The sequence below is a fragment of the Myxocyprinus asiaticus genome, chromosome 7, assembly GCF_019703515.2.
Source record: "Myxocyprinus asiaticus isolate MX2 ecotype Aquarium Trade chromosome 7, UBuf_Myxa_2, whole genome shotgun sequence".
Lineage (NCBI taxonomy): Eukaryota > Metazoa > Chordata > Actinopteri > Cypriniformes > Catostomidae > Myxocyprinus > Myxocyprinus asiaticus.
In genome coordinates this window covers 19056370-19069696 of record NC_059350.1, presented here as the reverse complement: position 1 = coordinate 19069696, position 13327 = coordinate 19056370, and the positions used below count along the sequence as shown (strand labels likewise).

The 13327-nt window shown below is 38.3% G+C and overlaps 1 protein-coding gene across 11 annotated transcripts in view; it reads left to right on the top strand.

The window, feature by feature from the left end:
• Positions 1–13327, top strand: part of dclk2a (doublecortin-like kinase 2a) — a 96478-nt gene that overhangs the window by 37308 nt on the left and 45843 nt on the right. For 7 of the 11 annotated variants that reach the window (XR_007897717.1, XR_007897715.1, XR_007897716.1 and 4 more), the window contains exon 3: positions 3465–3594. Coding sequence is in view for 6 of the 11 variants with exons in the window: in XM_051702899.1 (XP_051558859.1) it covers positions 3465–3594 (130 nt within the window). In the remaining 5 variants the exon portion in view is untranslated. Of the gene's footprint in view, positions 1–3464; positions 3595–3680; positions 7424–13327 lie in introns of those variants that run through there. The other 4 variants (XR_007897719.1, XM_051702901.1, XM_051702900.1 and 1 more) reach the window with 4 other exon arrangements.

Genomic DNA, 13327 nt, shown 5'->3' with positions numbered 1-13327 from the left:
GAGTGCGCATGGACCCTGCCAAGGTCAGAGCCATCTCTGATTGGCCAACCCCAGGTTCTCGCAAGGCATTGCAGAGGTTTCTGGGGTTTACTCATTTTTATCTGAGGTTTATCCAGAATTACAGTCAACTCGCCGCACCTCTGATGGATCTAACCTCCACCCGCATTCATTTTTATTGGACCCCAACTCTTTGTCTCGATGTTTCGCTGTCGAGACCTCCACCATTCCACCGGATACCATTCTACCTGCCACTCGAGTGGTGGGAATTGTATCCTGGGACGTGGAGGCTAAAGTCCGTGCTGCACTACGGCACACCGTGTCCACCGCTACGTGCCCAGCGGGTCGGTTGTTTGTTCCGCGATCAGTTTGTATGCATGTCCTACAGTGGGGTCACTCATCCAACCTTGCCTGTCATCCAGATGCTCATTAGACAGCGATTCTGGTGGCTATCGCTTATGCAGGATGTACGTTGGTTTGTAGCACTTGCCCCGTTTGCACGACAAATAAGACCTCTTGTAACCCCCGGCCGGGCTCCTCCAACTGCTGTCTGTCCCTTCTAGACCCTGGTCGCACATAGCCATGGATTTTGTAACTGGTCTCCCCCCCTTCCCATGGCAACATGGTCATTCTGTAGTGGACCTTTTCTTGAAGGTGGATCATTTCATTCCCTTGCGAGGGAGACAGCGGTAGCAGTCATAAACCACGTCTTCCGCATTCATGGCCTCCCGGTTAATGTGGTTTCTGACAGAGGCCCCCAATTTGTGTCTCGTTTTTGGGCAGAATTCTGGCAACAGCTGGGGAGCTATGGTGAGTTTGTGCTCTGGGTTCCATCCCTAGACAAATGGGCAAGCAGAGCAGGTGAATTAGGAGCTTGAAAAAACCCTGCCTTCTTGGAGCAATCATTTAGTCTGTGTCAAGTATGCCAACAACTCCTTGTAGTCATCATGTACAGGGTTATCACCCTTCCAGTGCAGCCTCTGTTATCAGCCCCCTCTGTTCCCTGCACAAGAGCCCAACGTTCATGTCCCACTGCCCACACATTTATTCAGAGGTGCCGGCGCACCTGGAAAGCCACCAGAGAAGCCCTTATACGGACTGGCACATGTGTCAAGAGGTCGGCAGAACAGCACCGGTCTAAGCCCCTAGTTTACGTGTGCGGGCAGAAGGTTTGGTAGTCCTCTAAGGATATTCCGCTCTGACTCCCCTCACATAAGCTGGGTCCCAAGTTTATTGGGCCGTTTCCCATCACCAAGGTCATTAGTCCGGTGGTGGTACTGTCACAGCTCCGATGAGTTTGTCGGTTTCTGTTTGTTTTGTTATTTCTCTCCCTCGTGTTTCGCAGGCGCTGCTGTTCATGCCACTAGCGTGCTAGCAGCACCTGGTTCTCTGCTGTTTCACTCCCTACTTAATCCCTTCATGTTGTCAGTATTTTTTCTAGATTGTTGTTTGGTGTGAATTAACTTACCTCACTCTCTCTGCCTAGTTGGCCCTGTCTCGTGTATTTGTTTGGTTGCCCATCTCTGCCCGCGTGTCGGGAGTGTGGTTGCCTTCCAATTTGCTGTATGCTTTTTCTCTGCACTCACAAATCTTCATCGGAGGATTCCTTGTCTCTGCCCGTGTGTCGGGAGAGTGATTGCCTTCCAGTCTGTCGTGCGCTTGTTCCCTGCACCTCACTTGTTCCCTGCTGCTGACTATCATGACGCACACACTCGCCTTCAAAAACACTGTTCAAGGATTTGCCCATTGCACGGCCATAGCGCGCATGCATCCACAAACTTCTCTCCCGCTACTGCAGCTGGTGCTGGGATCTTCATTCTTCGCCAGCACAGTCGAAGTAGATATTTATTGGTAATAAATCCTTTGAACTGTTCCTCTGCTCTTGGGTCTCTTTGTCTCGCTCTCGCTGTCCTGACAGTTTCTTGCTGCCCACCTCTATGAAAGAAAGAGTGGGCTGAATTCTGGACATCATTCCTTGCCCACTACCACTGGGGCTGTGTGTGTTTCTGTTTTTGTATTAGTGTATTATTCACCTTGAATGTCTATTTGGTAAATTTATCTAAAAGACCATGTGTGGCCTGGTCTTCCAGGCTTTATTTTTTTATTTTTTTTTTTTTTTTTAAAAATGAACCAAAAATCATATGGCAAAATCAGTGATGGATTTAATCAGGCTTTCTATTTTTGCTGACATGAGTGATCCTAACTCTACCTTTCTACCTCTTACAATTCCTTCTGGGAAGTTTGTACTTCAATTTTTTAAAATGTGTATTCAACTGATTTTGTTAATTTTTTATTTCTATAGCTTCTTTTTCCACTTACTTTTTCACAAGATTTTTTGTGCTTATATAACAGTAGCCAGTTGGTATGTGCTGTGCAGTGTGTGTAAACCTCACTCCCCTGGCCTCAGGAGGCGCACTAGCGACTGACACTAGAGGCTGTAGCCTTTAGCCTCCTTGTTAGCACGCCCACCTCCCATGCAGGAGACCCTTGTTCAAATCCCTCTCGGAGCAGGTCGAGCAGGTCCGGTTAATGCAACAAAATGAAGAGGAATGGATGGGATGTTTTACTGTAAACATGGAATTGACACTTTCCCTGCTTACAAATGGAGTAAATCAGCCTCCAAAGGGCAATTCTAAGGGGGAAAATCATGGGTGCCATGTTGTAGTGTCATTACAAACTGAAGGGCTCAAATTTAACTGCTTTGAAGGGCCTTTCGAAACCAACAATTTCGTAGGGTTTAACTGATGGACACTTTGCTCCCAAGCGTTCCGGAACTGGATTACACGTCATAAATCTGTACAAGGTTTGCAAGTGTAATTTAAATTAATTGTTGCAAAAACATCATGTAAACTAAGCCAGCTGCACCTGCAAACACATATTGATTCTGTAAATAAAAACCTGTGACAACCCTTTATGTCTTTGGCCTATAAAAACCTTTTATTATTATTAACTTTTTAAAAACTTTGAAATCCCAGGCATCTTTTTTATTATTATTTTTTTTTTTAAACTGAAAAGATGTAGCAAATTCACTGTTACGTTTTATTTATTTGAAAAATGTAAACAGTTAAAACAGTAAAATTACTATTTTCTGCCAAGCTTTATAGCTATTTTTCATCAACAGTACACAAAATGCATACAAAATAAATGTATGGTAAATGTATGATTGTTTAATTTATTCACCTCTAAAGTCAGGGCAAAAATAAAATCCAGAGTTTCCTGTGTAAAACAGGAAAAAATGTGTGTGATAATGTCACAATGCGATCATTCCGACATGACTTAAAGGCAGCGTGTTTAGCTATTGGTGTTTTAAACACTTTTCATGCTCTGTATGTGAACTAGCCTACTATATGCTTTATCAGTTAATCAGTGTTACAGATAGCTGTTGCAGTCACATGGTAACTTCCATTCATTTCTCAAACAGTGTTTCTCTCTTTTTCTCTCCCCCAACCCTTTTCTTCTGTGTTTAGATTACATGTTTGCAGGATTTTTTCGGGGACGATGATGTGTTCATTGCATGTGGTCCTGAGAAGTTCCGTTATGCACAGGACGATTTTGTGTTGGATCACAGTGGTAAGGCTTCCACAGCCTTTCTAACCGGTAGGCCCAGCTAAACACTAACTTCATTTCAAACCACTGTCTCTCTTACTGAACTCTAATAAAACCTTTTATCCCTCTGTGATGAGGAGGAGGGCGTGGCCGGGCCGGGAGGACGTACGCCCGGCGCTGAATTGTCCTAATCAGCCGGGAGGGTGATAAAGACGAGCCAGAGGCGCCAGTTCGAGAGAGAGAGAGACACGCCACCGCTGTGTGTGCGCGTATCTGTGTGTTTTATGTTTCAGATTCTTTATACCATTAAAAGTTTATGTTGACTGCTCAGCCGGTTCCCGTCTCCTCCTTTCCCTTAAGCACAGACCGTATCCGTTACACTGGTGCCGAAACCCGGGAAGGAGGAAGGGTGCACTGTCAAGGAGTCCTTGCCGCTGACTGAGGATCGCGACGCCAAGGGAGTGCTTGATCTGGTGGCACTGGAGCTCTCCGTCAACTGGCAACTGAAAGGGATGGCTGAGGGGTCCAGTGCCATCACCCGGCGTCGTGGACGGAAGCAGTACAGAGAGCTTAGGGCCAGTCGACAGCGTGTCCAGGGCCGGCAAGCCCGTCTCTCTCTTCTCTCTCTCTGCTTCCTCCTCTCTCTCTATTCTCCCCCCCTCCTCTCCCTCGTCCCGTTCCCACTCCCAGGCACGTGTGGGAAATCCTGACGCACCAACTTTCCCTCCCTAGAAATGGTGGGGGGGGGGGGTGGGGAGTAGGTCACAGGCCGGGAATTCCCCGACCTGTTTTTGGCGATGGGGGTATGTGTCGAGCAGGGCAGGGCCAAGCGGCGTCTGGGAAGAGTGAGGCCATGAAGATAAGTGGTGAATGAGTTCCACCTGTGTGCCACACCAGTCTTGCTTTCCAGTGAGGGGCGGCGGGAGTATTTAAGGAGAGGAGACAGCGGCAGAAGAGAGAGATGCACGAAGCTTGTCTGTGTGTGTGTGTCTTTGTTCATACATAGCTGGCTGAAAAGCAGTGCATTTTTTTGTTTTGTTATACACTGAAAAGTGTTTATTAAATGTCTACGTGTTTGTCAAGCCAGTCCCAGCTTCCTCCTTTCCCATCCTTGAATTGTTACACCCTCCACTACACAACAAGGAAGACAACATGCACTATAATCCAGCATACAGACTGTTTTAAATGTAGTCATTTTTTAACAAATTTAATCTGTCACATAGTTTGCATGGTTTACGTGAGAGTATTATCTCATGTATAGCCTATTATTTAATGGTAACACTTTACATTAGCATTCCCTTTGTAAAGGGTTTATAAAGGGGTTCATTAATTATTAATAACTCATCTACAAAGGCATTAAAATAATTATGTGCAGTAATAACAACATGAATAAAAAGGGTGACTTTCATGCAAAACTTGCCAAATAGTGAGACCATTTTAATTCACATGTTATAAGTGGTTAATAAAGGTACTTGCTCATACTTATTTTCATCAAAATCATGAAATGTCATAATTCATCATTTATGTAATGATCCAGCTAAAAAGACTAGTATAGAGATTAAAAGGTGTCAATATTCATTATTGTAATGTCTATGACTATGACACTTTCCTGGTAATGTTAATGTAAAAAGAATGGTGCTACATCGAGCAGAGTCTTACACAGTCCTCTGCAGGTCTTCATGCTCACACACAGCATTGTTTGACAATTCTAATTTCTTTATTTTTTATAAAAAGATTATTCATGAATCTTTCATTTTATTGGCTATTTATGAACTAACTTCATAAAGCTTTAAGATGAACATAGTAAACTTGTAACCTCAGAAAGTGTCCCTTAATGAAAAATGGATACCTATGTTGTTTATTCATGAGTTAACCATGAACCATTTACCAACATTATTAACGTATGAAAATGTACTTTATATATAAATAAGGTACCAACATTAGCTAGCTGAAAGTGTACCTTAATGTAAAGTGAACACCTGTGAACCAATTATTAATGAGTTACAAACGTTAGCAAATGAAAATGTGTACTTTAATGTAAAGTGAAAAACTGTGAACCATTTATTGACTTTCCAGCATTAGTAGCTTCTGAGAGTAAAACGTATTGTAAAGTGCCCTTTAAAGAAACCTTCATCAAACTAGTTTCCAACTCATGCACATTTATTAATGAGTGACTTTTAATGCTTCAAGATTACACAATTTATTATACATATTATTTCATTAATAAATGAGCACATATCATGTAATATGGTCTGATGAACATTAAGCCATTCTGAACTTTACATAAAGCAAATAAACATTATAAAACACATTCATTAACATTAACACTCAACATAGAAATATAGACAAACTATCATTAGAAAAAAATAAATGCATGCATATGTATATATGCTAAGGCTTTATTATTACATTAGCCTTGCTTATATGTACTATAAATAGTAGACTATTATAAGCGCAAAAACAAAACAAAAAATTATAAAATTGTTTAAATTAAATGTATAAATACATTTCAGAACACATCTCAATCAGGTCATTGTTTATCTAAAACATAATTAACAAATAACGTTTGGCAACTTTTACTGAATGCATTAAGAGTAATTAAATAAATATACATCCCACGTTGTTTCTAAGTTCCTGCACTCCTCCAAAAGAGTGACAAGTTGCCCTTTCTATACTGTATCATTACTCTTTCCAGTACTGCAGTTAAGTGTGCACACATTGCATTTTCAGTCTGTTTCACATTCTGAGCACTTCCATATTAAAATAAACATTCTGCAAAGTATTACTGTATATTTCACTTAGTTCGTTCATGCATACCGAGTGTTTTTTCTTGCTTCTCACTGGCAGCTCCTAAGTCCCACATTTCTATCCACAATATTCTTAGCGAGTCCACTGTATTTCGCAAGGTGGCGTAATTTCCGGTTGGCTAGCAGAAGTGCGTTTTGTGTGTAGCCGGTCACTGCTTGCTTGAGTGACATGCGGTTAGATTCTTGCTTTTTAAATATTGTAAGATGTCTTGAAAATGCCCCGGACAATGTGTGCAGTTAATGGTTATCCTAATAATCAAGCGAAACTAAAGTTTTGTCTAAAACAGCAATGTTATGATCAGAAACCACTCGCAAAGCACAGCGCTCCAGTCCCAGATGCTGCTTCTTCCATCCGCTGCCTACAGAAAGATTGACTTAGGAACATCTGTTTGAAAAAGCTTGGAATAATTTGTTTGTGTGCACTTTTCAATTTATTGGCAATAAGTCAACAGCGGGGATTACTTATATTATCCACCGTTACGGTCCGGCTGCGATAGAGGTCTAGAAATGGAGCAAAATGAATTACAAATAAACGATAGCATTATTGTGCTAACAGGTGTGTGTACATGTGCTGAAAGTTCATTAGAAATGTTGAGAGTTTGTTCATTTCTATTCAGCATCTTTTTTTATTTAATTTTTTTATTATTTATTTATTTATTTTTTTTGTGAATGCTCCACATCTTTTGAAATGACATTATTACTGAGATTATTACTAAAAAGGAACGGTGTTTTTCCTGAACTGTCTGTATCTGTTTTCATGCTGTGATGCTGCAAGGATAAATTCTACAGTGGAAGACCATAATTATTAGATGAGACGTGTACAGTAGTGAGATGTTTTATCACATTTGAAATTAATTGTATTCAAATGTTCTTCTTTACTGCATTTTTTCCTGCCTGCAATTCACTTTCTTTTGAGTGTCTTTGCAGAATGTGCTTGTCTTCTCTTAAGGGGAAAAAGTGATTTGGAAAACAGTGTGGACATTAATTCAGTATCAATTAAATGTATTTGTACAGTGCTTTTAATAATACACACTGTTTTATTGCTGTTTTACAGAGAACATTGAACTTTTGTGTACAATGTTTATTATATATGTCCAAATAAATATGTTTATTTGTATTGCTTGTAGTTCTTTTTGTACGGTAGTTTATTGTGTGGCTGCTAATACATCGTTATTTCCTACACAAGAACAATAAATTCAATCTATCAACAGGATCAGTTGTTCAGTCAACACTAAAACGTTTAATGTAGGTTATAGCATTTAGATACGGATATTATGTATGTAAACTAACCATTATAAAGCTAGATTGAGCTTACTACACAGTCATCTCCACAAAATAATTGTATTTTATCCCCCCCCCCCCCAAAAAAAAAAAAAAAACAGCAGCATGACAGTATCACCACCTGAGTCCTGTATTACACGAGCATCCTGCTCTCTGGACCCCCCCTGTATCTGCAGTAAGTACATCTCAGTACAACAAACTCTTCAGGTTCTGACTAGACTCAGAATGCTTTAAAATAAACATAATTATCTACAGTTCTCAAAACATGTCCAACTTTACAGCTGTGAAGGCGCTAATAGGCTACATAACTTGTCGGGTTAGTCTGTTCAGGTTCTTCCATAGATGGATAAAGACAAAATAATTTAAATGCTTTTATTTGCAATATTTGGCCATCATCCTTAAACACATAATCATTAACAGATAGGTGAGGAAGAACAATATCGCCTCGCTATAATTCTGTGATCATTTGCTCTCAAGTTTCTGTCATTTTTAACGCTGCATTATGCATAATATAAAGATTGTATACGCTTAACTGGAAGTTCCGCCCGCAAAGCGTCATGGGACTCAGGATTATTATGGCTTACCTGTCCCACCTCCTAACAAATCACAGCTTTTAAGTCACGTGACCGTACATTGTCCAATCGAGTTTCCCGTACAATATATTTGTGCTCTCCCAGCAATTTGATTTAAAGTGCACCTATTATGGTTTTTAAAAGTGCCTAATTTTGTTTTAAAGGTGTCATACAATAGATTTACATGCATCCAAGGTCAAAAAACACTTTAATTTGTGTTTTAATTTAATTTGCTCATAATTTAAATTGCAGCATTACCTTTTTTTCCCTGTGTCAAAAACTATTCCTTCAATGATCTGTTCTAAAGGATTCATTCTAAACTCCTCCTTTCAGAGAGCCTAATCTGCTCTGATTGGTCAGATGTCCCAGTCTGTTGTGATTGGTCTACTGCTTACAGCATGTCGGAAAGGAAATGCCCACTACCATATCCGAGTTTCAGCGCCGTCTGAAAAAATGTCTGTTTTACCTTACCAATTTGAGCCCGAGTCCAATGGTGATACATCAGAAGATCAACCCGAACCACCATCACAAGCTCGATGAGAACAGGACGTTTCTCAGTGGTAAGTTTATATGACAATAACGTGAGTTAGCCAGTTAGCAGAGGCTAACAGGCTAACAGCGTGCACTGGCTGTACATGTAAACAGACCAGAGGCGGGTTTTTTGTTATCAAATTACGTAGGTTAGTACAGGAAGTAAGTCTGGAATTACTAACGACTCATGTCAGGTGTTCAGAATCGGTTCTTTCTTTTGGGTATCAATAACTCCATTTATCGTGCACTTTGATGAAAAATGGATTATGGTATTTTATTTTATTTAAGTTGCGCATGATTGGTTAGACATACTTTTCATTTTCAAAGCAGTGATTGGCTGCAAAAACTTTTCAAACGGAGTAAGAAAGAGAAAAAAAAATGTTTTCTTTGAAAGACAGACAATGTCCACAAACTAGATGAACATCACAGAAAGTATATTTTGATATGTCATTGCTCACATTGTCCAAAATGTACAGCTTCTTACTGTTACTGTGACCACTGACATATAAAAATAAACTTTTTGTGAAGCCTTTGCCCCTATCTCGGTGTCCCACTTCCCAGCCAATCACTGCTTTGAAAATTAAAAGAACATCTAACCAATCACACTCAACTTAAACCAAATAAAATATCATAATCCATTTTTAAAATCATAAAATAACAAGATACATTTTTATATAAGTAATATTTAAAAACTCTTATATTTTTAAATTCATTAAATCAAACTGCAGGTAGAGCACAAATATACTGTACAGGAAACTCGACTGGTCAATGGAGGATCACGTGACTTCAAAGCTGTGATTGGTTAGGAGGCGGGACAGGTAATAGAAATGCAGGACTTCAGAGCTGCCAATGAGAAGCAGTGATGGGAAGATCGAATCATTTTACTGACTTGAATCTTTGATTCTCGTTCAGCAAAATGAACGAATCTTTATTCGAGTCATTTAGTTCATTTTGTTCATTTGAGCAGAATTCAATTAAAATGTTATATTTTCAATAGCAAAATCCCCCCCAAACTTTGATTATAGTACCAATAAGGAAAAACTGATAATGCAGCCAAGGACAAATGATGAGAAACAGAAAGATTAGTTCACCTCTGGAATCTTCTTGTCAGAGTGGTTCATTCTTTTGTCACTGCATAGCATACGGCTGTCACGTGACAAAAGAATGAACAACTCGGACCAGAAGACTCGAGAGGTGAACTAATAATTTATGTTTCTGTGTGAGCAATGCACAGCCTATACGGCTGTTACGCGACAAAAGAACTAACGACTCGGACCAAAAGACTCGAGAGGTGAACTAATCATTTATGTCTCCTGTAAAGCGCCTATGCGGTTTTCACGTAACAAACGAACGGAGGTTGCGCCAATGCACATGCGCGGCCAACACAAAACGAACGAATCACTCTCTGAGACTACTCGTTCTTCTGAGTCACACAAAATATTCGTTCAAAATGAACGAATCGTTCATGAATGACCCATCACTTCATATGCATGAACAAACGAAGTAAAAATAAGGTATAATACTTTTCAGAATGTTTATTTTATTATGGAAGTGCTTAGATTGTGAAAGAGAATGAAAATGCAATGATGTGTGCAAACGTAACTGCAGTACTGGAAATAGTAATGCTAATGATACAGTATAGAAAGGGCAACTTGTCACTCTTTTGGAGGAGTGCAGGAAATTAGAAACAACATGGGATGTATATTTATTCAATTACTATTAGTGCATCCTGTAAAAGTTGTCAAATGGTATTTGTTAATTATGCTTTAGATAAACAATGACCTGATTGAAATGTGTTCTGAACTTTATTTATTCATTTATATTATTTATTTATTTTTGCTTATAATAGTCTACTATTTATAGTACATATAAGCAAGGCTAATATAAAAAAGCCTCAGCATATATATACATATATACAGTTTATGTCTATTATTCTATGTTGAGTGTTAATATTAATAAATGTCTGTTAAACTATTTATTTTCTTTATGTAAAGTTCAGAATGGCTTAATGTTCATCAGACCATATTACATGATGTATGCTCATTTATGAATGGAGTAATATGTATGATAAATTATGTAATCTTGAAGCATTAAAAGTCACACATTAATAAATGTAATGCATTAGTAGGAAACTAGTTATATAAAGGTTTCTTTATTGTGCACTTTACAATACATTTTACTCTCAGAGGATACTAATGTTGGAAAGTCATTAATAAATGGTTCACAGTTTTCACTTTACATTAAAGTACACATTTTCATTTGCTACCATTTGTAACTCATTAATAAATATTTCATAAGTGTTCACGTTACTTTAAAGAACACATTTTCATTTACTAATGTTTGTAACTCATTAATAAATGGTTTACAGGTGTTCACGTTACATTAAACTACACATTTTCATTTACTAATGTTTGTAACTCATTAATAAATGGTTTACAGGTGTTCACTTTACATTTAAGTACACATTTTCATTTACTAACATTTGTAACTCATTAATAAATGGTTCACAGATGTTCACTTTACATTTAAGTACACAATTTCATTCACTAATGTTTGTAACTCATTAATAAATGGTTAACAGGTGTTCACGTTACATTAAACTACACATTTTCATTTACTAATATTTGTAACTCGTTAATAAATGGTTCACATATGTTCACTTTACATTTAAGTACACATTTTCATTCACTAATGTTTGTAACTCATTAATAAATGGTTTACAGGTGTTCACATTACATTAAACTACACATTTCCATTTACTAATGTTTGTAACTCATTAATAAATGGTTCACAGGTGTTCACATTTCATTAAGGTACACATTTTCAGCTACTGAAATCAGCTACTAAAGTTGGTACCTTATTAATATACAAAGTACATTTTCATAGGTTAATAATGTTGGTAATAAATGGTTCATGGTTAACCTTCTGAAGTTACAAGGTTGATATATTCATCTTAAAGCTTTATAAGGTACAATTAAATTTAGTTCATAAATAGGCAATAAAATTAAAGATTCATGAATAATCTTTTTATAAACAATAAAGAAATTAAAATTGTCAAACAATGCTGTGTGTGAGCATGAAGACCTTCAGAGGACTGTGCAATACTCCACTCGGTGTAACACCATTCTTTTTACATTAACATTACCAGGAAAATGTCCTAGTCATAGACATTACAATAATGAATATAGGATACAACACATATATGTAGGGTAATAACACCTTTTAATCTCTATACTAGTCTATTTTTGCTGGTTCATTACATAAATGATTAATTATGACATTTCATGGTTTTGATTAAAATAAGTATGAACAAGTACCTTTATTAACCACTTATAACATGTGAATTAAAATTGGCTCAATTTGGCAGGTATTGCATGAAAGTCGCCCTTTTTATTCATGGTGTTATAACTGCACATAAATGATTTATAATGTATTTGTAGATTAGTTATTAATCATTAATGAACCCCTTTATAAACCCTTTACAAAGGGAATGTTAATTGTTACTGTGAATGACTTATCATCTGCATGCAACAACATACAATAGAATTGCATGTTAAATGGATAGTTTACCCCGAAATGAAAAGTCTCTCATTATTTACTCACTCTCATGCAATCCCAGATGAGTATGACTTTCTTTCTTCTGCAGAACACAAATGAAGATTAAGAAAAATATCTCAGGGGGCCTGGGTAGCTCAGCGAGAATTGACCCTGACTATCACCCCTGGAGTCGCAAGTTCGAATCCAGGGCATGCTGAGTGACACCAGCCAAGTCTCCTAAGCAACCAAATTGGCCCCGTTGCTAGGGAGGTTAGAGTCACATGGGGTAACCTCCTCGTGGTCGCAGTTAGGGTTCTCGCTCTCAGTGGGGCGCATGGTAAGTTGTGCGTGGATCGCCGAGAGTAGCATTAGCCTCGCGTGCTGTGAGTATCCGCGGTGTTATGGACAACAAGCCACATGAAAAGATGTGTGGATTGACTGTCACATAAGCGGAGGCAACAGAGACTTGTCCTCCGCCACCCGGATTGAGGTGAGTAACCACGCCACCATGAGGACCTACTAAGTAGTGGTAATTGGGCATTCCAAATTGGGAGAAAAGGGGATAAAAAATAAAGAAAAATAAATAGAAAAGAAAAATATCTCAGCTCAATAGGTCCATACAATGCATGTGAATGGTGGCCAGAACTATGAAGATCCAAAAAGCATACACAGGTAGCATAAAAGTAATCCACATGACTCTAGAATCCATATCTTTAGAAGTGATATGATAGGTGCAGGTGAGAAACAGATCAATATTTAAATTCTTTTTTTACCATAAATATTCACTTTCACTTCCACATTCTTCTTTTGTTTTTGGTGATTCACTTTCTTCATGCATATAGCCACCTACTGGGCAAGGAGGAGAATTTAAAGTAAAAAGGGTTCTAAATATTGATCTGTTTCTCACCCACACCTATCATAACACTTTCGAAGATATGGATTAAACCACTGGATTCGTATAGATTACTTTTATGCTACCTTTATATGCTTTTTTGAACCTTCAAAGTTCTGGCCACCATTCACTTTCATTGTATGGACCTACAGAGCTGAAATATT